Source organism: Serinus canaria, chromosome 2 (genome assembly GCF_022539315.1).
Source record: "Serinus canaria isolate serCan28SL12 chromosome 2, serCan2020, whole genome shotgun sequence".
Taxonomy (NCBI): Eukaryota; Metazoa; Chordata; class Aves; order Passeriformes; family Fringillidae; genus Serinus; species Serinus canaria.
This window is the reverse complement of record NC_066315.1, coordinates 113,239,020-113,262,537: the sequence shown is the minus strand read 5'-3', so window position 1 is coordinate 113,262,537 and position 23,518 is coordinate 113,239,020. Positions and strand designations below refer to the sequence as shown.

The 23,518-nt window shown below is 40.4% G+C and overlaps 1 protein-coding gene across 6 annotated transcripts in view; it reads right to left on the bottom strand.

The window, feature by feature from the left end:
• LYN (LYN proto-oncogene, Src family tyrosine kinase) overlaps positions 1–23,518 on the bottom strand; it is a 49,599-nt gene that overhangs the window by 24,332 nt on the left and 1,749 nt on the right. For 3 of the 6 annotated variants that reach the window (XM_018910196.3, XM_018910188.3, XM_009085393.3), the window contains exons 2-7: positions 4,042–4,169; positions 2,801–2,849; positions 2,603–2,708; positions 2,051–2,149; positions 1,842–1,945; positions 226–375 (exon numbers count right to left, since the gene is read on the bottom strand). In XM_018910196.3, coding sequence (XP_018765741.1) covers positions 226–375; positions 1,842–1,945; positions 2,051–2,149; positions 2,603–2,708; positions 2,801–2,849; positions 4,042–4,164 — 631 coding nt within the window. In that variant the 5' untranslated portion in view covers positions 4,165–4,169. The remainder of the gene's footprint in view (positions 1–225; positions 376–1,841; positions 1,946–2,050; positions 2,150–2,602; positions 2,709–2,800; positions 2,850–4,041; positions 4,170–23,518) is intronic. The other 3 variants (XM_018910207.3, XM_018910211.3, XM_009085401.3) reach the window with 1 other exon arrangement.

The following is a 23,518-nucleotide window of genomic DNA, read 5'->3' as shown; positions in this document are numbered from 1 at the left end:
CAATGGTATGCCACTGAGCAACCAGCACTAGATCTAGTTATGGTAACAACAATACTTGGGTTCCAATCAGTTTTACTTTATCTTTAATAACATGTATCCCCAACTTATTTAGGGGAAAAAAAAGAAATAAGAAAAGCTTTGAAACAAAAGAAGAAACAATTTATTTCCTTCACAGAAAATAATGGCTGCATTCCAATAAATACTTCACTAAATGATTTAACTTACTTTGATAATGTTTGATCATATCATTGATGTTAGGAAAAGTTATTCTTGGAGAGATATAAAATCCTCCATTGTCTAAACTCCTGATTTTGTAGTGCTTAATAACATCACCATGCTCTGGATCATAGTCTCGTATGGAGAGAGAATAGCTGCCTGTGGATAAAGAAGGAACCCTCATTAACAGATAGCAAAAATCTACAGAGTCCACACATGCACAGTTGAGCCTAAGAAAATCACCAATTTGTCTGCTTTTCTTTTAGCTCCCTTATTTCCTCAAAAAGCATTTTGCAATCCACAGGAGGAAGTTAGCAAAAACCAGCCCTGAACTGGTCACCAAAATGCTTACGGTCACACTTTCTTTTTCAATCTTATTCAACAAACTCACTGGTTCCATATTGCAGGCAGCTCCACAGTCAGTGCCCAGGTTTGCAGAAAGTCCCCCAGCTCGAGTAGAAGTGGCTGGGAGAGCAGGACTGCAGCTGTCACCCTGCTCAGGCAGAAGCTGAAACCTGGAGATCAGCATTTTGAAAAAGGAACATGCTGGTTGTCATGGGCCAACCAGCAAAAGGATAGTTTGGAGATGGCTTCAGGCACAGAGCAGGGAGAGCAGATCTGTTGATCTGCTAGATCTGTTAATCCCTAGGCAGCCCTAGGGAGCCTAACATCATCTGGGATTTAAATTGGGGCAGGAGAGCATCTACCTTTAGCTACAGCACTCTTTGTTTCTTATACTTGTACAATTCTTGCCCATTTTCAAAGGATATAAAAGGATCTCTCCCCCTTATCTCTCCTCACACACATATCCAGTGATTCTGGGGAGTACTTTCCCATACTCTCGGTACCCTATGTAGAATTTAGGAAACTTCCTTTGAGAACTTCACTCGGGAGTCTTCAGCTGAGAGCACAATGACACAGGCCCATTACAGATGATACCGAGTCAAGAATCTGCAGTATTAGAGCTAGAAAAGCTACCCTGTGGAGAGGCATGACCTGCTGAAAGGCTTCATGTGTCTTCTTCTGCAGGATGCAGTGTTACAGCATCCAGCTGGAATATCCATCCAGACTTACAGTCAGAGTCCACAGGCTGGGGCTTCTCAAAGCTGAACAGCCTGGAGGCTTCACTAAGATTTTCAGCACAAAGCAGTCTGTTTACAGCACAAAATTTTACCAAAAAGCTTTCTGAAAAGAATCCCACTACACTGTAGAAGTGAAAACCCTCATGATGCACTAAATACAACTTTAAACTTGCAGCACTGGATGCAGACCCAATAATGGAAGACTACAGAATGCAGCAGCTACTATTACAGTAATACGCCTTTCAACAAAGGAGTCACAAACATTAAGAAAAGAAAAGATGCCACTTCATTCATTCCTGCTTCTTGTCAGTGTAATCACACATGCTTTTTTGTTTTTCCTTTTATCTCAGCTTGGGTGTTAGCCTGCAGCTCTCTTCTCTCTTTTTCTGGTAATTTTCTCATTCTTCTCACTCCTACAGAACTGCAGAAAATTCACAGAATAGGATGCATTGAAACTACTCCACACACAATGCCAATTTTTGTGTAGACTGACTGCATGTTTTTCTCTCTATATCAATTCCAAAGCACCCACCCAAAACCTACCTTTTAATGTTTCACTTTCTCTGATAAGGAAAGCTCCAGGACCATTTCCAGGAGCCAGGAGCTGTCTTTCAGCATCTTTTCGGGTTATGTCTTTGAAGAACCATCTGGAAAGCATTTCAAGGAGTTAGACCCACCTCTTTCCCCACCCAAGAAGGATACACCACCGAGGTGAAGAAGTTTGTCAGAATTTGGAGACTGGGAGAACTTACTCTTCTGTTTCCAGGGTGTTTACTTTTGCTACATAGTTGCTGGGAATGAAACCTTCTTTTCTTGTGGTGAGAGATTTTGCTCTCCACCATTCTCCAGATCTGAAAAACAGAAACAGTAGTATCCACAGGAAAGGAAAATGATAAATTGTTAGGTTCTAGTCTGCTGAGAGCTTTGCCCAGGCTGGAGACAGAAGCACAACCTTTCCTCTGAGGCCAAGTGCCCTGAGAAGCCACTGGCTCCACCAGATCCATGTCTGGTCACTGTCACTGAGGCCAGCTGCCAAGCCAGAGAACTGTAGACTCAAAAATGGCTTGGGTTAAAAGGGACCTAAAAGATCATCCCTGTCATGGGCAGGAACAACTTCTACTGCAGTGGTTTGTCAAAATCCTATGCAATCTGGAATAACTCCATAAAGCATTTGTACTATCACATGTAAGAGAGCTCACTTATCATTCATACACCCGTGGTACAAGTAGGATATCAAAGCACTATAAAGGGTATTAGATGAGCCCAAAGAAAATCTGCAATACAACCAATATTGCCACACTTACTCTTCAATAACTTTCAGTTTTTCTCCTTTTTTGAAGGACAAGTCCTCTTCATGAATGCCTTCATAGGCATACAAAGCTACCACAATGACTCCCTGCTCCTCTGCATCTACAAAAGCAGAAAGAGAAAGGCACATTCACATCACTTTGCAGGCTGATATGGGCACAGCACACAGCTGTGGGATTTCTACAGAAACATACCTGGACTGACAAACCTCTGTCCTGGTAAGAGCTGTGCTTCTGGATTTGCCTACAATAAAATATGTCTTTAATTAAGCAGTTTTAGATCTTTGTGATGATCTTAAATTACAATTACATAACGGGTTACTGCAATCTCGTATGTTTTAAAAGGAAATGCTCAGATTTTTTTTTCTCACCATTCTTCAAAATATGTATTATATATAAAAACATGTATTATTTATATGACAATACAAAAATATAGTAAGTCCCCCTAGATTTTAACTTGAGCAGCTCAGGCCTTGTGAGGGTGTGGCACAAGCTGTGGGGAAGAAGTTCACAGCTTTGGGACTTCTGCTGAAGAGGCTTTAGGTAGGGCACTTAAGCAGGACAGTTATTACCGTGTAGCTGTCATGCTAAAGAACTACAAGCATGGTTATGCCACTAAGACAGTGCAAGGAAAAAAAAACAGAGCGATTTAAAAAAAGGGTAGTTTGTGATGTGTGCTGATCGACTGAGAGCACACTGAGTTCACTGTGTCAGCTGGGGAGAGAGGAGAGCAGGGGGCCATTCACACCTGCAGAGAGCAGGTCCATTAACAGGGCAGTCAGGACACAGTTTCCTCAGCACAGTAGAGAAGGTGAGGAAAAAAAAGGTACCAGTCAGGCTGCAAATTAGCAAACCCACTAGGTACCCAGCAGAATTCCCCATCCTAGTAGTACTCTTCTTTCCAATGCCAGGCAGTACATACGGGACAGGTTAGCCTGTTCCTCCCGCAGCACAGGGCTGCTCCCTGCACCACTGCACCCTCCCATCCTTACCCACACACCTCAGGCAAGGCTGAGCAGTGGCCTTCAGTGAGTAAAGCTGACTAGAGCTGGTAAAAAATCACCCACAATTACTTCAGCCTTTAAATGGAATAACCAACACCTGGATCCCATTGCTATTAAAAACCCAACACCAAAGCTTTAAAAAATGGAATCTAAACTACTTTAGGTTTTCTGATGTCATCTAGCATTCTTTTGCAGGCATGGTTATAGCTACTCAAGCATTGCTAAGTTACTTTTTAAATGCAGAAAACTATGACAACCATAAAGTAGCAAATCACCATGTTTTAATTTTTATTCCTCTAGGTACTTATTCATTGAGAGTGAACTGCACACAATTTGAATTTTTCCATGCATATGCTTTGGATTGAAATTTAAGTTACGCCAGTCATGCTTTGTTCTTGCTACAGGAATTCTCTCCTGAGACTATCTACTTACTGGCCTTTGCTGTTTATTGGACGTTGGATCCCTCACATAAATAGTTCGTTCAGTTTTACGTACTGGTTGATTCTTCAAATCTTCGTGCAGATTGTCTTTCCTTTTTGATTTTATACACCCCATATTTCCTGTTGAAATAAAAAAGGTGTTAAACAAAATCCTTGTGCCATAAACCAAGCCCTTTCCCGTGAAATCATCTGAGCTACAGAGTAAAAATGTTCTTCCTTCTCATACGAAACAGTTCATGGGAAAAACAACTGAAGGTTAGGCCCACACACTGACAGCTCTTTTCTGTTGCAAAGGAAAGAAATTACATTGTCTCAATCCACAGAAAAAGTAAACAGTTATTTACCATTTCTTCAGATATTTTATATACCTTATATTTTATCCCCAATCTACTTTTCCCTGCCCAAATCCCTTGTATCTTTCTGATACCTCTCTGAGCTTTGGAATAGATATAATAAAAATGCAATTATTGCAGGGATAACTTTTATCTGTATATTTTAAAGAAAAGACTCTTCTGGAACATATAGGAAAAAAATTCCTGTCCAAATTCTGAGAACTGCAGCTGGAAGTAGCACCGCCTGTATCTCCCCACTTCATTTTGCAGATGCCAGCCTAGCAGGGAGCTCTGTTTGATTCAAATCCCTGCCTCACATGAGGCTGATGACTTGTGCAGTCCCAGCTCCACGGCAGACATGCTGCTACTGTGACCTTCAGCAATGCATCTCCTGGCTCACACAGGAGCAGCCTAAAATAGTCGATGTGTGTGCCAGCAATGGCAAGCCACCACACAAGGATTTCTTCTTCAGTATAATTTAGAAGGCTAATTCTTCTCTCAGGATGTGCATCCATGCTAAATCAGATGAGATACAGCTGTTAGCATCTGCATGACTGGAACCTGACTGCTAATCCCGTGATACAATTACATAGTACTCCAGCAAATATATACACAATATCATCCCTACAATCCTCCCTCCAAGGAGGGTAATTATACTTACTCTTCAAAGAATCCACTATGAATGCTTTTCAACCCTCTCCTTCCTTCCTCTCTCCCTCCTTTCAGGTCAGTGCTCTAATGCTAGGTTCACAGTCACATTTTCCCTTGCAGGCACACAGTCTCACTCCCCCCTGCCCTAATTAATGTTTAAAGCCAGTTCTTTCAAGAACAATGCTAAACCTAAAACAAGAGCTCGGTGCAAATATAGGCTCAAGTAAACAAACACAGCTGGAGAAGCTAAAGCAGATTATAAGACTCTCATCCCACTTTTATCTTCATTTCTGGGATAGAAAAGGTTCATGGCAGTGAACAGGTAAAGTAGTAGAAGTGTCCATTGGCAGACACAACTGTACCAATAGGACAGAGCCTTTCAGCTACAAAAATTAACCAGACTGGACTGGGTTCATGTTAAGACTCCTACTTTTGTAACAATACCTATGACAATCACAATCCTAACTGATTACAAAAATAAACCAAGGCAACAAGAAGTCCCACATGGCAAGTCTCAACTTCCCACATCACCTTCATTTAATGTCCCATCCTGCCATTGAGGAAGCACTACATAATGACACATGCACTGTCCTATCCACAGTCAGAGGGTTTTCTTCTAAACTGGACAGAGGGATACTTCCTCTCCTACCATTTCTGCAAATTATCTGTCACCTATTGCCACCACATCTTGGATGTCCATAAGACTCAGCAGTGATCTGCGATCCTGGCTTCAAGCAGCATTAAAACCCATTGCTCCCCTTCTCGTCTTCCCTGGAACTAAAAATAAAAGGAATCCTACTGAAAATCAACAGGCACTGACCAGGCAGAGAATAAAAGTTTCCTCTTCTTGACTGTCAATATTTCAGTGTTCCCACACTTATGTGAAAGTACTGGAGGACATCTGCATGCAGGAGCTTCCCTTAGAAGCAAACATCTTTAATGCTTAATTTTAATGCTTTCATTTTTGTAATGCTCAGCTACATGTGGGTTGCATACTAGTTGTTTTGCAATACTGAGAAGGATTTTAAAATTTACTTTATTTATTTATAATTGAGGTATGTAGATGACTCTTGTTCTGTCGTTCATGGTTCATAGGAAATTTCTGTACACCCACAGGCAGACTGGTGTTTGCAAACTCACCCTAGACATCAGGAAGGCCAGTGTTTAATTACCTGCTGTATCTGCAAAATCAGGTATTTATCCACTTAAGTGCTAACCTTTCTGCTCTTGAATAGTTCTGCTTGTACAGGACAAACAGCTGAAGTGGAGGGCATGAAGTAATTTGATCTAAGTTGTCAGCCAAAACTCCCTTTCCCTATTCCTGTAAGAAAGCTGAGCACATCTTTACAGACTGCAGCATGCCCAGTGTCAGTGCAAACTCAGAGAAAAGCATTTTTTACTCAGATTTTTTTCTGCAGCTGAAAGCACATGAACAGCTGTCAGTTAAATCTGCTGTGAGGCTGTGTGAAGCTCAAGGTTGGCATTTGTTCACACAGTAAGAACTGGTCAGTAATAACTATGTAGAGGTGCTTTGAAATCGCACAGAAGTTTACTTGATGTCATGTGAAATCACACAAATCAGTTTGTGAGATGACCCTTGTGATGGCTTCAAACAAAGAGAAGATCCTGAGCCATCATGAAGCACTGTTTTTCTGGGTTCTTTTCCTCACAGAGGTGAAAGTCCACAGACCCCACAGGACTCAGCTGGTTCTACACGAGCAAAAAGTCCCAACAGTGGGTGCTGAAGCCCACAGCTGGTTCAAGGGGTTATTGCCCCTTTCACTCCAGTTTAGCCCCAAGGACTGAACATGTAGGAGGAGCCAGCTGACAACAAGGGCTTACCTAAAGGTGAGCCCCACACTGCATTCCCCCAAAGCAGCCCCATTCTTGCACTTCAGTTCTGCTCCAGAACACAGATTACAGCTGAACATGTGGAACTGCTTCAGGAGTGGCATCCTGACCTAACTAAAACAGCAGTGCAGGGAGGAGTATATAAATAAATAAAACATTTTGCTTGCTGTAAATGTTTATTTGCCTGGTGCTCTGTTGCAGTGTCACAAGGAAGTGTTATGTGCAGATAAAAAAAAAAAGAGAATACAGTAAGCAGAGAACAATAGAGAGAGCCCAGCATCATTACAAACTAAACTCCATTATTCTTTATCAGAGATAAAAATAATTTATACATCCCTACACAGATGTTTTCCATTCCAACAGTTCTGCAACACAGGAGACACTACTTCCTATTCATGCTTTGCATTTATTGTCCTGTTCACACACACCTCCAGACATGAAAGACTAACACAGAATTAAAAGAAATTCTATTTTACATAGCTGCGAATTTTTGTAAATAGATATCCAAAAAAGTAACAGCTTCTCTTTTAACAAAGAGCATACTGTAGTTTATGGCTAAAAGGTAAACACAAGTACTTAGGTTAACAGCTGCAGCAAGGTGACAAGAATCTAGGTTCAGGCACCCTCCACAAAGCTGCAGGAGTATCCAGAAGAGCTATCACACTGAGCCTCTGCAGCAGGTTTTTCCAAGACACTGATTTTGATGCCTACATTTGCCTTGAATTTTTGATGTCTACATTTGCCTTGAATTTTCTCTCTGAATCCCCTATCTCATCTTGGGTCTACAGCACTTGGGTCTTCATTCCAAAATGGTTTGGGAGGAGTGGAAGTCAGAAACTAATGCAGCATTCTTCCAAGGTTAATATCTGCTGTCTGTCCCCAAAATAGAATTCCTTTATCCACCCTTTTCTACACTTCCAGCAAAGTAATGTGTTTAAAGACACAACATTTCCTACTGCAAGCAGACAAGTTTCATGTGACCATCACCTGTCCATCTCCTATCAGCAGCATTTGGGGCTTCATTTCATCCCAGTGCTTACCCTTTGTATCATCTACAAAGGTGATCTCATTTTTCATTTTGTGTTCATAAACATTCTCTCCCTTGTGATTTTGTTACATACAACATATACGGTGAATATTAGAAGTTATTTCCTAAAAACCCACTTGACATATCTGGTCTTTTCTTGATCAAAGTCATGTCTTCATGGAAATGGTTCTCAAATCTTCATAGATTATACTTCAGCTTTTCCAATAATAAATTAACTTTTAAAATAATTAGAACTACAACAATGAGCATACAAGCTCTATTTTATCAAAGTATGTATTTTATCCAATAAATATCTGTTGTTGAAAAGATCAGTAATCACTTATCAAAACACCTATGTGGCTTAGGGTTTTAACAGATATATACAAATGCATTTTGACAGGTACATAAATAAAATAAATTTGAATTCAACTGAGCACGAAGAGTAAACTCTTCATTTAAACCACAAATTTTTCATGCTTAAGAATAAGTAAAAAAAATTAAAACCCTCAACTTACTCTGAGTCTGGAACATTGCTTTATATTTAAACTTCTGAATCAAAGAACAGGAAGCAACTGTTTACATCTATATATAAAATCCCCACTGGTTTCACACCTGGAGCTTTAAAGGGGGCTTGGAGAGCAGAGAAATAAATAGTTTAATTTTTAATAACTCTTCCAAAATTTGGAAACAATACCATTGCCCTCTTCTGTTTTAGATGCTTCATTCTGGCCTTGAATGCCAGTTGGTTGCTGCTACTTCACAAGATGAAGATGCCTTCATCAGATTTCCTGAACTCCTGTGCATTTCCCTCAAGGTCAAGGCAGAAGTGTCTCAAAACTCAGAGTGATCAGCTTAAATTAAAACTGCTGGGGAGGAAGGATCAGCCTGCTCTGCTCAAAGACAGAAACACCTGCCATCTCAGAAGCTCATCCAACATTCTATGTCACTTCAATCAACTGCTCAAATTTATACTTCTATGAAAAAAAAATTTAAAAAATCTTAAATGTAAGAACTTCATTTACCCTTATCTTCAGTGCTTACTTTCACTTTATGTTGATCTGCATCCACATCATCTGTGCTACCCAAGTGTTGCAAGGATCTCCTTTATCTCTGTTATTGGGATTATGAGGAGGACTATTTCTGGGAAACTTGAGTTCATTTCTGACCCATCATGACATGGCAAAGCAACTGCCAAGGAATACAGAGCAGGAGTTTAACTGGAGTTGGTAAAGCTCAGTAATGGCTCATCAGTACTGGTCTACACATATTTGTGCCAGTGAAGATTTGCCACTAGACCACAGTGAGAATAAGAGTGACAAAAATAAATTATCTGTGGTTGGGTGCAATATGAAAACATCAACTGGAGAGCAACTGAAGAGAAGTTGTTTTCTGTCCCTTGCTGGTCTCAGTAGTTGTTAGATTTAAGCTTGTTCAGCCTTATTCTTATACCTGCAATTCACCATACCTATCTATAGCTATATATTAACTTAATAATATATAATATTATCTATGGATACACATTGCAATTTTACTGTAAGTCGTGACTGTCTGATAACTTTCATCAAATTAGACTCATGCAAATGCAGAAATATGGGGTCAGCTTTCATTTTGAGCTTGTTTCACTTCCTACATCTTGTTTTCGCACTGGCAGCTAACTAGGGGAACTTGAGCAGCTTCTTCCTCCATTGCCTTTCTGCTAAAATGGTTCTGTTTGTCTCAGTCAATCCTTGTTGCATGTATTTTAATATTTTGTCAAATTTAGCTTATTTCTGTAGGTCTGGATCACCCCATCTCTGTGTCCCCAAATGGAATTCATCCCTTTTATGATAAGCACGGGCATTCACAGATGGGCACAAATCACCGTGTGCTCCCTGCAATGCTCATGGAAAGGAGCATGGATAACCTGAATCTACTCAGTGCTTGGCTGTGACTGACTTGCCCTCTGTGGACTCCCACTGCTCCTCAGTTGTGAGAAGCCATAGTCCAGCTGCCAGCATTTAAAAAAAAAAAAGAAAAAATAATAGGGGAATTCTTTTACCTGCTTCAGTCTTCTTTGTGGAAAAGGTGAGACAAAGTTAAAATAATATTTTGACATAAATATCTATATAAACAGGTCAAGAAGAGAAATAAGTTAATCCTCTGTGTCACCAACATTACTGTGGTGAAAAAGTATGCAACAAGCACGTTACTTTAAAATTTCCTCATACCTGATCTCACTTAAGTCAATCCCTCAAGTTTTCCAAGGGTATATGTCTGTCACAGCAAGACAACATTGCTATCTCATTTATCAACCATGATTAGAGCAAAGGACTACAAAATGCTCTCTGGGAAAGGCAGATGTGTTCTAGGCAGCACAATCACATGGCACAAGCTCAGAAGCAAGTTTTCCAGGCTCCATTTCCAGAGAGATTAATGGGTGATGGTGGGCAAGAACAAAATATTTTTGCTGAAATTTTTCAGAACCTCACTTTGCTTGGCTTAGAAGCCGTCACGTAAGTCCCAGTCTTAAAAATGTTTTGGAGACAATAAGGGCATTTAGCCCTTCATCCTCTTGGGAGATTAGGAAGAAGTCACATCTTCTTTAGCCTGTCTTCCAGACTTTAAAGACCAAACCCTCTCAGTTTTTTCCACTTCTACTCGTTATCCTAGCAACCCTTCTCCACACCTGTTTCACTTTGAACCCATCCCTCTTAAGTACAGGAGGTTGGAGCTGCCCAGATGTTTCAAGATGATTTTCAGCAATGCCTTGAAGCAAATATTATTACTATTTCTTCCATCTACTGAAATGCATCACTCAAAAAATCCCAGAAATTAATTTATGATTTTCACACTTCCATCACACTGGCCTTTCATAATTATATGGCCATCCAATAAGACATCAGGGTTTGTATCACTTTTCATAATGACAAACTATTGTCACAGCAGACTTTCCTATCTCCTGTGGCATTATTTTACACCCTGATATTCAATTTCTCCCCATTATTTTCCCAGGCTATTCATTGTGCATGATATTCTCAGCCACCTGTGTGTTTCTAATGCATCTTAATATCACAAGGGACCTCATATTTTTTCATTGCAAATGAAAGTACTTTTTAAAAGTCTCAATGTAATGCTAATGTAACACCAGGAAACAGAAAGTGGTCCTGCTAAGAGACTGGTAGTGGTTCCTGTCTGCTGCACTTCCCCTTGATCTGCTTCTTTCACAATTCCTTCCTTAGCAATTGAGACCAAGACAAATTCTACTCTGCCCATGCTATCTCAGATAATTTTTATGCTTTCCTACATCAGTTATAGAAAGCATCACCCTTCATGCTCCCAAACATCTGCACTCCTATTACACTCATACATCTATCATCACATTTCTACTTCCTCTGCAATGCTCAGTTTTGAGCCCTGTACCAGTATTTCTGTCTCTCCTTATCCAAGACCTGATTTCCAACATAAATGCACAAATATCTCAGTCCAACTAAACCAGTCTGGGTTGGCAGACACCTTCCCTGAATCCTCTACCAAGCTAACTACTGTTCTCAATAAAATTCTCACCACCCATTCCTCTTTTGTTTGGTGTCCTGTTTTTCTTCCCCACATTTGCCTTCATATTGAAATGAGGGGTAAGGACTTTACAATATTCATACCTCAAGTCCACATCCTTAAAATGGAAATTCAAGTTACAACAGGGCCAAAAGTTGCGCTGCCATACAACTAGACTAGAAGTGGACTGTGGATTAGAATCAGTAAAATGGTTTGGGTTGGAAGGGACCTGCTAGATCATCTAGTTCCAAGCCCCCTGCTCAGAGCAAGGACACCCTCTACTAGATCAAGTTACTCAATCCAACCTGGCTTTGAACTTTTCCAGGGATGGGGCAGCCACAACTTCTCTGGGATACCTGTGCCAGGGCCTCACTGCCCTCACAGTACAGAATTCCTTCCTAATATCTAATCCAAACCTGCTCTCTGTCAGTTTGAAGCCATTCCCCCATGTCCAGTCACTCCATGGCCTTATAAAAAGTCCCTCTCCAGCTCTCTTGTAGTCCCCCCTGCAGGGGGGGAAAGCTGCTCCCTGGAGCCTTCTCTTCTCCAGGCTGAACAACCCTACCTCTAAGTCTATCTTCACAAGACAGGAGGAGTCATACAGCAAAAATCCCCCAAGAGCTGACATAAGAACTGAGAACTTTTGGTGAGATAAAATATCTGGAGTTACCATATTGATGCTGTATTTATTGATGTATTTCTGGAAAAGGCAGACCTGTTCTGAGCAGCAATATCATATCACATCATATCACATCAAATCAATCTTTTTTCCCCTATACTCCCCATTTTAGTTTTTTTTTCTTACTAAAAGGCTTCTTTTGAAGCCTTTTAGTGATGCATTAACCAACATGACCTAACACATTGCTGTACTAAATGGCAAAAAAGTGACTTAAGTGATCACATCCCAAACTTCCAATAGGAAGGAGTGCTTTGGTACAACTAATTCTATCAAAGCAAACACTTTTCTATATTAAATGGCATTTTCCAACCTCTGCCTGTCTTGCCTTTAAGTGTCCAGGGAGAGGGTAACTTTATTCAGTGCTGGGCTAAAATGCACAGTCTTGGCTGGAACTCATAAATTACACATAAAATAAATATCATCATAGCTGATGACATGAAAAGTAGCTCTAACAGGGGTGGGAAGCTTTGGCCAAGAAAAAAAATACCTCCTATTTTTCTGTAAATTCAGTACAATTTTGTCTAGATTAGTTAAAATCTTGGTTTCATGAAGGAATTTTGGCAGTTGTTAAAAAACAGAAAACCAACACATTAAAGTAAATAAAAATCAGCAAGAAATACTGAAAATAATGTCAGTGTGGTGGTATAAGGATGTTATAATGCTTTCAGAAGGACAAAAATAAAATACTGAAACAAAACATCACATTGAAACAAAGCAGAATTTGTAAAAACTACTGATCAAGTTTATTCACTTGAAGGAAAAAAAGTTACCAAAACATAAGAAAGTTAATCCAAGAAGATTGTAATTTTGCTAACATTGCATAACAGACTTTACATATTCTGAAAATGTTCCAGATTCATTCAGTCAGTATTTTTGGCACTAATTTTAAACCAAGTCTTACATTAAAATAACATCTGTTTTCTGACCTTGTAATACTTGCTTCATTTTATTACAATCATTTGCCTCAACTGCATCCTCCAGAATTTTGAATCAATATCAACAATGAATTAATTCACTTTGCCAGCCCTCAGGCAACCACATCTTCCATTTCCTCAACTTTTTTCCACTGTACTATATCTTTTGAAGATAGGGGTAAAGGTCGAATAACATCTTAATTTGACATAACAGAATAAGTACTTCTATCAAATTCTTCAAAAGGATCATATGACATGGAACAGAAAAGCTGTGCCAACACATTAACCAACTTAAAGCAAAGGTTCCCAAAATACTTTAAAGGCTTTAAAGTGTAATGCAAGCTATAAGTAAAAATGTCATTTTCTTGACTGGTAAAAACTCTCAGTAATGACAAACAGCAGCTTCATTTAACCAAATCTCCATTTCCAAATGAAAATTTGGCCAAACCACTACACTGAAAAGGATCAACATTCTTCCTAGCTATTAGGAAGTTTCCCAATCCAGCTAGCAAACCCCAAGGTCGACATCTACTTTCCAAGTTGAGTGTATCTATGACTCACATACTGTTTTTTTCAGCTTTAAATTGATGGTTTTGGCCAATAATGGCAGTGTGCTAAACTTTCAGTAGTCTACCTTTGCCCTGCACTTTATGTATCTATGTTGCTATGTATTTCTATACCTGCCACCAGGATAAGGATCCTTCTCCTCTCCTTTTTGATGATTAGAGCAATAACTGTGGTATAGGAAAATGAGAAACTACCCATAAAAAAAAAAGTTGGTGGGGTGAGGTCCAAGAGTAGCTCCAAGGTCGTCATCCTCATAACAAGTGACATGATGGAAGGATAGGACAAATTTCACAGTTTCTCTGGAGAACACACATCTGGGAACTACTCTTTATTCCCAACTATTCTTCTTTACCCAGCTATTTATCCCCTTCTCCTTCACAGACAAACACTTTGCCTCCCAAAACAAGGTGCAGTTGAGAGATGTTCAACCAGAGCTTCTCTGTGAGTCCCAAAGGCCTGGTTCATTCCCACAGTGGCTTTACTCAGGTGGTGATTTTGATGTATTGGAAAGCAAAGGCACAGCCACACAAATCATCTGTGTATTACTGTGCAGTGCCCCATGCCTGCATTTGCAATGTGACACATGGAAGAGAAATGAGAGCTTCTCCCTGTTTTCTGAGCCTCAGAAGACAACAAGGGACAAAGTGAGCAACTTGCTGACTTGCTATGAGTTTGGGGAATCATCACCAGGCTGCACCCTAATGAGCTCTTCAGCTGGAATTTGTTACTCTGCCTTCTCCAGAAGGTGCAAAGGAAGGCATATTTGCAGGTAGCAGCTGGTACTTGAAACTTCTGTCTCCTTCAAGTAAGGCAGCCTAATGCTCAACCTCCACATGCCTGGACAAATGGATGGATGGGACTCTTGTTGAAGCAAATTAGTAATAGTTACCATGACTAAGGGGAGAGGATAGTTATTTATGAAGGTGACCTTCAAGTAGATAATATATTGCTGGCAATAAAGACTATTTTGCAGATGTGATCTCTTGCTTTGAAGTGTGCTTGTAATTCAAACCCATTGCTGTATTGTAAATAGAATGTAAAGATCATGATCATCATGAAATCACTACAACACAAAATCACAGAATTGTTAAGGTAGGAAAAGACCTCTCAGATCATCACATCCAAACTATGTCCCCACCTGCCACATTGAGAGAGGTATTTTGAATGCTTTCAGGGGTGGAGATCCTACCACTGCCCTGGGCAGCCTGTTCTAACACTCAGCCACACTGTCAGTTAAGAAATTTTTCCTAATATCCAATCTAAATCTCCCCTGGCACAACTTGAAGCAATTTCCTCCCTCCTGCTGCTTGCTGCTTGGAAGAAGAGATCAAAGCCTACCTGCACATAACCACCATAGGGTCTCCTCTGAGACTCTTTTTCTCCAGGCTAAACAGCCCCAGCTCAGCCACTCCTCACAGGACTTTGTGCTCCAGACCCTTCTCCAGCTCCACTACCCTTCTCTGGACTCATTCCAGAACCTCAGTGTCCTTCTTGTAAAGAGGGACCCAAAACTGGACATAGGATTTGAGGCGTGGCCTCACCAGTGCTGAGTACAGGGGACAATCCCTGCCCTGCTCCTGCTGGCCACACTATTGCTGATCCAGGTCAGGATGCCAGTGGCCTTCTTGGCCACCTGGCTGTCTCATGCTCAGCTGGCTGCTGACCAGCACCCCCAGGTCCTGTTCTGCCAAGCCACTTTCCAGCCACTCTGCTGCGGGTTTGCTGTGACCCGAGGGCAGCACCCACTACCTGGTCTTGTTGAACCTCAAGCAACTGACCTCAAGCCATCAATCCAGCCTGTCCAAGTCCCCCATCACATCAATATAAACTTGCTGGAGGACAGCAAATTCACAGCCAGCAAGCCCTGATGAAGGTTTTGAGGGTGGTCTCATAGGAAGCATGCCACTTCTCCTTTGGGTTTATCTTCTATTTTCAGTGGGTTTAATAAAAGAGAAATGGGGAACCGGAGTGCATATTAGCTTTTGTTCTTTCAGATTCGGGTAACTGTATTCCCAGGGTATAAATCAATTTTTATCAACCTTACCTGGCTTCATGCATTCTACAATCCACTGTCAGCATGGATTATGACAATTATGGCTAAATCAGGGCAGAATGACTTCTGTGTCAATGGGTCCTGACTGTAACAGCCTTGCCATTGTGCAACTCATATTACTTTGCCACATGCTGAATTTGCCATTCTGCTTCGCTGGTCAGAAGGGTTTTTTATCTGTTGTCAACTCCATGTTTGAATGCTGATATGTACTCATGACTAAGCTTGCAACTAAAACATAGCATTCTTGTTATAATAGCATCATATTATGTCTTGAGAGTGTCTAAAGCACTGAATTTCACAAAAAAGAAACAGAATTTTTTTCACTACCTTCAAACACCATCATACATTTAAATTGTAAAAAAAAACCAAAAATTACTCTTCCTGGAGATTGTATTGTGTTTCATTAGCTGTACAGCACTAGATAAACACAGAACTCTCCTGAAACAGAGGACATTGTACTGGGGTATGTAATATGGATTCAAGAATGAATTCCATGCTCAGATAAAAATTTGGGGTTAAATCATTCATGCTGACAGGAGCTAACACTCAAAGTACAGCTCCTCCTGAAAGTTTGCAAACATTGGACAAGTTTGCTCAAGTTGCAAGAGGAAACTGCAAGAGTTCTCAAAAAAAAAAAAAAATCAGCATCAAATCTTGTGCCACTAAATTACATGGCAGAAATGAATTTTTTTGCTGTTTAATCTTTGCAGGGATACTAGCCCAGCATTCAGTACTAACTGCTAAAGTATCCACAGGAGGAACCACCTTGTCTTGGTCTCACTGATGTCAAGTAGCAGAATCTCCCTGAGCTTCAAGGGTGTAAGGACATCCTCCAGGTTCTGGCACTTCACAGGAGCTTATTTATAACTCAATTATTTTACCTCACTTTAAACTCTGTGTTATTATATTCCTTCAAGGGCATGAATCTAAACCAGCAATGGCTTCTGGCCCAGCCTAGTAAACTGTTTCAAGCAAGTGTTGCCATTTGTCACATGTGGTACAGCACCAAAGGGCATCATCTAAACTAACAATTTGCTGCAGACATGGTAAGTAGAATTAAAAGAGCTCTATGACTAGCAATTTTGGGAGGTTTTTAGATTAATCCTTGAAATCAGAGAGTTTTTTTAATAGATACAAGTACACTTCTCTTAAGTCTAACAAACATATCCCGAGGGGCTGCAAAATTTCACCAATTTGGGTCTGAAAGTTTGTCATGTAAAGAGGGAAGCACACTCTAACTGAAGTCTAGTGAAACTACATGCTCCAGCTGGGGTGGCAGTAAGAGTGTAAAGCAAATGCCCCACTGAAGGACATATGTCATTGAATGAACATTAGTAAGAATTCACACCCAAGTTTCTAAGCACATTTTTCATATTTATTAAACACATGTGCATGAATGAGAAGTTTCTCTAAAGTTAACCAAAATTAGAAATATTTTATGTGCTTTCTATTTTCATAAAGGAGTGAGAGTGAGAATTTGGAAAGGTCTCTTTGAAGGAAAGATTGTAAATACCTGGTAAGACAGTTCACTTGACTGTTCCTGCTTCAAAGGTTCTAAGGAAGAACTGGAGTGCTCCAATTTTAAAAACAAGTATGTCTTTGCAGATGATCTTTCTCAAGGGCATGAATGAGCAGTTTCCTGTATCACCAGGACAGCAGCTATGCAATTATATTAACTTGATTAAAGTTCTTTTCTATTAGAGAGAAATTATCCTGTACTAAACAGAAGATCTGACCTGGGGACAAGATGCATGTTGAATTTGCTCAATATGCTAATTTATTTCATTTTCAAAAACTAATAATTCCACCTCTGCTACTATTTTCACTTTGCCTTGAAATTTTTTGTTTTCTCACTCTAAAAACAACCAACATTTTTCTATTCACAAAATGTCACTACTGGCTTGTGCAGCATTTAGTATTTTCTGTTGTTTCTAGTGCTCCTTAATGGTCAGTTGATAGCAGATGAAGACCTTGCAGTTACAACCACAGCAAGTTTCACTGAACCAGGCTCTGATCCTGCAAGTGACAGCACACAGCTTGCAGGAGCTGGACAGACTTTAGGAGACTCATACCAGGACCTTCTGCACAAAGGGCAGCACACAGACCTTAAAAAAATAGGCCAGCACTCACAATAATTCCAGCAGATTTAGACTCGTGGTCAACTGGAGGACCATGACAATGATTGTTTTCACATTCATACTGCAGATTGCAAGAATTTCATAGCACTATTATTGGCTGCTCAGTAAAGCTTATCACCTTTGTAACTCCACATAATTCAAAAGTATACAGCTCACAGGCAGGACATGTGATTATGCTATACTTTGAAAAACTGCCCTAGATTGTGCACAAGCCCCAGTGTTTGAATGTGACACCAGCACTCCCAGCCCACGCAGCTAACTTTCAAAGCAAGAAATAAAACCAAATCAGCGTTCACAATGGTTATCCAAGTTTGTTTCAGGAGAACAGTAATGAGTCCACAGCTTGCATTTTAATTCCACAGTACTAAGTGCTGTGCAAAGAAGATGCTTTAACGACTGGTAAGACTTCTTCATTGTGTGGCTACCCATGGGAAGTCCTCAGGACAACACAAACCATATGAGAAAAGGTGTGGGAGAGGAGGCCAAAATCCTTAAGAAATCAGAATTGGGGTTGATACTGAGAAACAAATTAAGCAGAAGACTGCAGAACCAAAAAGACAAAAAGAGAAAAAAAAAAGTCAAATAAGAATGCAAAGGATAATAACTAATTGGGTAGAGACAATTGTAGTCCCTAGGAAAGCATACACCCTCAATCAGCATGACAAGATACAGAACATGTAACAAACCTACGTATTCTGTGCTCCAAGTAGAAATTACTTTCCTGTGTCATACCATACAAGCCACCTGCTTTAATTGCAGGAGTAGGGAAAAGGACCTTTCCCTCATCCAAATCTAGTCCAATACATATGATCTCAATAAGCTACTCAGATGCATTTTTGACACTTGTAGCCTTGCTTAAATGCACCATTAAAGCAGAAGTATTTTACCTGAAGCACGCTTCTCACTCTACCAAAACTCTTTTCTGCTGGTGCCAGCTCCATTGAACTAAGTTCTTCTAAACTTGCACTGCCTCCTCAAAGCTAAAGTTGTCAAGTTCCACTTTCTGTGTGGTCAGTGCATGGGGCACACCAACACTAATGAGCACAGAACATCAATCCTGGAGCAGGAGCTGTTGTCTCAGCACCACATCCCCACAATACCAAGACTTGATTTCTTCTCTGCAGGCCAGCACACATGCTGATAAATCCATGCTCTGCTTCCCTGAACCAGAAGTGTTTACAAGGAGGGTCAATGCTGGCTCAAAAACTTTTTCCATGCAACACTACACAGCACACAAAAACCTGCATGCAACAGAAAAGAAACTTGACCAGAGAAGGTCAAAGCAGCATCACAAGAAGGGCAGACAAAGTGGCAGGGGACAATCCACACTGACCATTTTCAAGACTGAAACCCGTTTTAAGTCAGTCTGAGGTCACAGTTCTAAATCAGATGTGTCCAACAGCAGTTAGCTGTCTCTAGAGATCGCTTACATCTACACATAAACTGTACTCCACACAGAAGAGTCCTTGCTGAACACCTACAGAAGTATGAAGTTGCCCTTAAACAAGGCACAGCCAGTCCTGCCAGGCTGGTATTCCACTGGACTCATATCTATTCCAGAGGCTGGGGATACATATTTCTGGGTGAGTATTCCCTGATAAGTAGTTTACAAATGATAATTGGATTATGAAAGGTGATAAGGCTTACTCTTCCAGAAAGGGAAAAGAAAATTTGCTGCAGATCTCTAAATCAAGAGATGAAATAAAGAGTTTATAACACTGACAGTCCTGAAGACTGGAGAGAAGGAAACAGCAGAATGATGTTGGCAAAAAGAAAGAATGATGAGAGAAGAAAAAAAGGAAACTGTGGTAGGGAGTACTCCTACAGCAGGGCAAAGACTGAAGCATGGATTTTTCCAGGAAATTGGGGAGCAAAAGCCTCAAACAAACAGCACATCATTACTAATGAAGACATTTCAAGCAGTGTGGGCCAAGGACTTTTTTTGAAACACTGGTAAGTGCTATGGCAGAGGGAGGGAACTGCCCTCAAGAAAAGTTAGCAGGAGATTTTGAGAAGAGGCAAGCTTTCCTGGTCAGGCACAGTGGAAGCCCTGCAGTCTACCGCCTGCCATCTACATCCCAAGAGAAATGGGCTTAGAATTCACCTCAGTATAACTTGGTGCTTCTCCACTGGTGCCATGACAGCTGCTGCAATCTCTCTTGAAGCCAGAGCAAGTACAGCTGGACAGAGAAAGGAGGACAAATCGCCACACTAGCAATCCAGCAGAAGAGTTGCTTAAAAGGCAGGTTTTCCAACACCCCTCATGGGCTGCAATGCTTCCCTCCAGCCTTTGCACAGCTCAGCATATCTTTTGCAATGGCAAGCCTGGAGTTACAAAAATGCACTTTGGATCCCATTTGCACATTCTGGTACATCACAATGGCACATTCAAATGGCTCTTGCAATGCATTTTGAACAAGTCAAACACAGAACATCCAATATAGGATTTCCTCTTTCTCCTGCCCATCCCCTTCCTGTTTGTTTACCAAAAACTTTCACTTCCTCAGTGACACTGACACCAGCTCTGGCGATCACTTAACCCTGGTTCTGCCATCCTTGTCCACTCACACCTGAATCACAGCTCCCCAGGGCATTTAGTACTTACATCAAAACACATGGTAAGGCTGGGGCTGCCCTGGAGAAAACAATTTATGTCCACTAGATTTAATGAATGTAAACTTCATTATTCTGGCAAGGGACACTCTAGCAGGCAATTTCAATATATGCAATAGAAGTGCTATTGTTCAGATCTTTCCCTACTCAGTTGATACTACCAGGAAATATTATTTTGTCTGAATAAAGTAGAATTTAGTCACAGGTCAGACCTACTGATTTATAAATGTGTTACTACTACATAGCAATTCACTCAAACATGGCCTTTAACTTTCGGTATTAATTTTGTTCTAAGCCCCTAATACAGTCGTACACCAAAAGACAAAACCTTAGCAGACAAATATACTTTTGTACTAATTCCTGTGATAGCACATTGCTTCAGTTTAAACCTAAGGTAAAACCTGAGTAAGATTTCATTAAAAAAAAAAAAATTAAACAGGTTTGTATACACCTATCTGTACAAAATAACGAAGGAAACATGAAAAAAAGCAATAGACTGTAGATACCACATCAGAAAGCCCACTTAACAGATTATGCTTTTTTTGGATGAACTTCCTGAAACAGCTTTTTTTAAACCAACAAAGGAGAAGTAAAAAGCACATCCCAGAGGGAGTTCTTTCCCTTCAAAATTTTATCATTTCCATACTTAAAGCACCCCTCCAAAACAGAGAAAACTGCAAAAAGTGCCATTGCAGAGGGGTAGCTGCATCCCATACTTCAATACCTTTGGTGAACTATCACGTGTTCCACTTTAAGATTGCACTATTTCCTATCACAGCTGGCCTTTGCAAATTAAAGTAAGAAATTCTGCAATATGTCAACCACAGGAAGAAGAAGCCCTTTGCCACATGCAGCAGAGACCATAGAGGAAGAAGGACACTTTGTTCAGACTGTTTATCATTGGAGTCCTTTGAACTGAAGACGTAAGTCAAGTGTGCTGCGCAAACACAGGAACCAATTGTAGATACTTAAGATGCCAGCAGCTTGGAAAAGATAGGCAATGCTGACCTAAGGGAGACCAAAGGCTGGCCTGGACAGAACTAGTTCACCCTTTTAACCCACCAGAGAAATGAGATCTACCCATTATTCCCTCCACCTTTTCCCAGCGTCCTGCTTTCTTTTCTCCCCAGCAAAGTGTTACTGTCGAAATACCATTTCTCTTCTGACATTTGCCTGACAAAAGTAACCAATCCATTTACCTCTATGAGTAGCTCTTTAGGGCACAAACCAAATACAAGTATCCCATAAATATTTGGAGGAAAAGCTTCCAGCACATGATGAGTTCTGCCTTCACATTTTGTTCCATGAACCCACATTTTTCAGGAAAGATGCTGAACTCAAACATGAATAATTCAGTCTCGGAAATTACAGCATTTAATGACAATGTCAACAGGAAATGTATCTGAATCAGGCAAAAATAAATATGAAAGCACAGACCTTTCCATCCTTCCCTGAAGGACAATGAAGTTTAAACTAGGAACAGTCACACTGAGGACAGTTACATTGCATCTGTCTTTTATTAGCACAGGCTGATTTCTTGGAGAAGGCACCATTGCTGTTTACAGGGTGGCAGACTCCTTCACCCTGCATGCGTCATTAAAGACTGTTTTCATACAAATGAAATTTTACATTTTTATCTACAGTTTCCTGTGGTATGGCTTAGCAAGTCTGGAAGCCTTTCTTATTACACCATCTCTAGAATTCCTACACTCCCATTAAAGAGGGGAGAGAAATAAATGGGAGAAATAGGGAGTAGGAAAATGAGCAACAGGACAAAAATCCTAATTCTCAGCTGGGCAACTGGTTTTTCTATAGAATGAAGCCTTTTTGCTTAGAGACAGAAATCCTACAGAGGCAATATTATAACAAATGCTGCTTAACAGAGTCACATGGTTTGGTGTAATTATTTACACACTTGGCTCCATAGCTTCAAAAGGAAGTATCATTCCCTGCATATAAAGCTCACACAACCCTCAGGATCCCCAGCCCACGGATTCTCCTCCCATCCCTTGTATCAGCACATGATGGCTCATACCCTTCTGAGATCTCTGTGGCAGCAGACATCCACCTCTGTGTACAGCCATGCTACCACAGCAGATTGCTAGGAATCTGAGGTTATACCTAACACTCACCCCATTAATTAGTTAGTTTAGTTTAGTTTAGTTTAGTTAGTTAGTTAGTTAGTCCCCATGTACTTGTCTTTGATGTTCACGCAGTTTGAAAAGGGCTCCCTGAACCCTAGGAGTAAAAATGGCTTTACAATTCCCTGGACAGAATAAAAAAAATGTCACTCAGTTACTCAGGATATGCACATATGGAAAGGAGAAAAGATCTCATCCCTTTCCCAGATGACCTAGCCCTTTGACAAAAACAAAAATTGTCTCCTGATTAACATGTTTTCATCCCAAAATCTCAAAGATTCCTATTAATATTCAAAATAACACGCAGAGTAGAAGTAGGCAAACATCTCCTTTCTGTGACAGCAATGGAATAACATAAGAGATTAAATACAGCAGCACTTAATCTTTCCCAACTAACTACAGAGAGGTCAGTGTTGCTACCTGACATGCCCCACAAGAAGGGTCAGGAGTAGCATCTCATTTGGTGAGACACCCCACTGAAGAACAGAACTAAGCTGAGGCAGGAGACCTTGGACTTGTTTTCATTGCCTGTCACAGGAATTGCTCCCCTCAACACTTGCTGTTCTGTGATGCCATTCAGCTTGCAGGAGTCAAAAAGGCCATAGGAAGAGAGGTGACTTCAATTACACAGATAAACTGAGGGGGGGAAAGTACTGTGAAATAGTTACTTATACATTCATAAGTACTTATCTATTCATAAATACCTGCAAGGAATAGTTTCACATTTATGGAAATTCTCTTAAAAGGGTAACATTAAACCCCATAGTATTAAACAACTTAAAGACAACAGGACTTTGTGTTGTAAAGTTTCACAACTGATTGCTTTGTCAGAAAGAGTCATTGCACAACGCCACTGCTCAAGGGGCTTAAAAAGGGTCTAAACCTTACCATGTCTTCTACATATTTCTGTAGGAAAAGCTTCTTATTTACTAAAAAATAGAGAAAAGCAGAATAACTTTAAGTCAGCCAGCT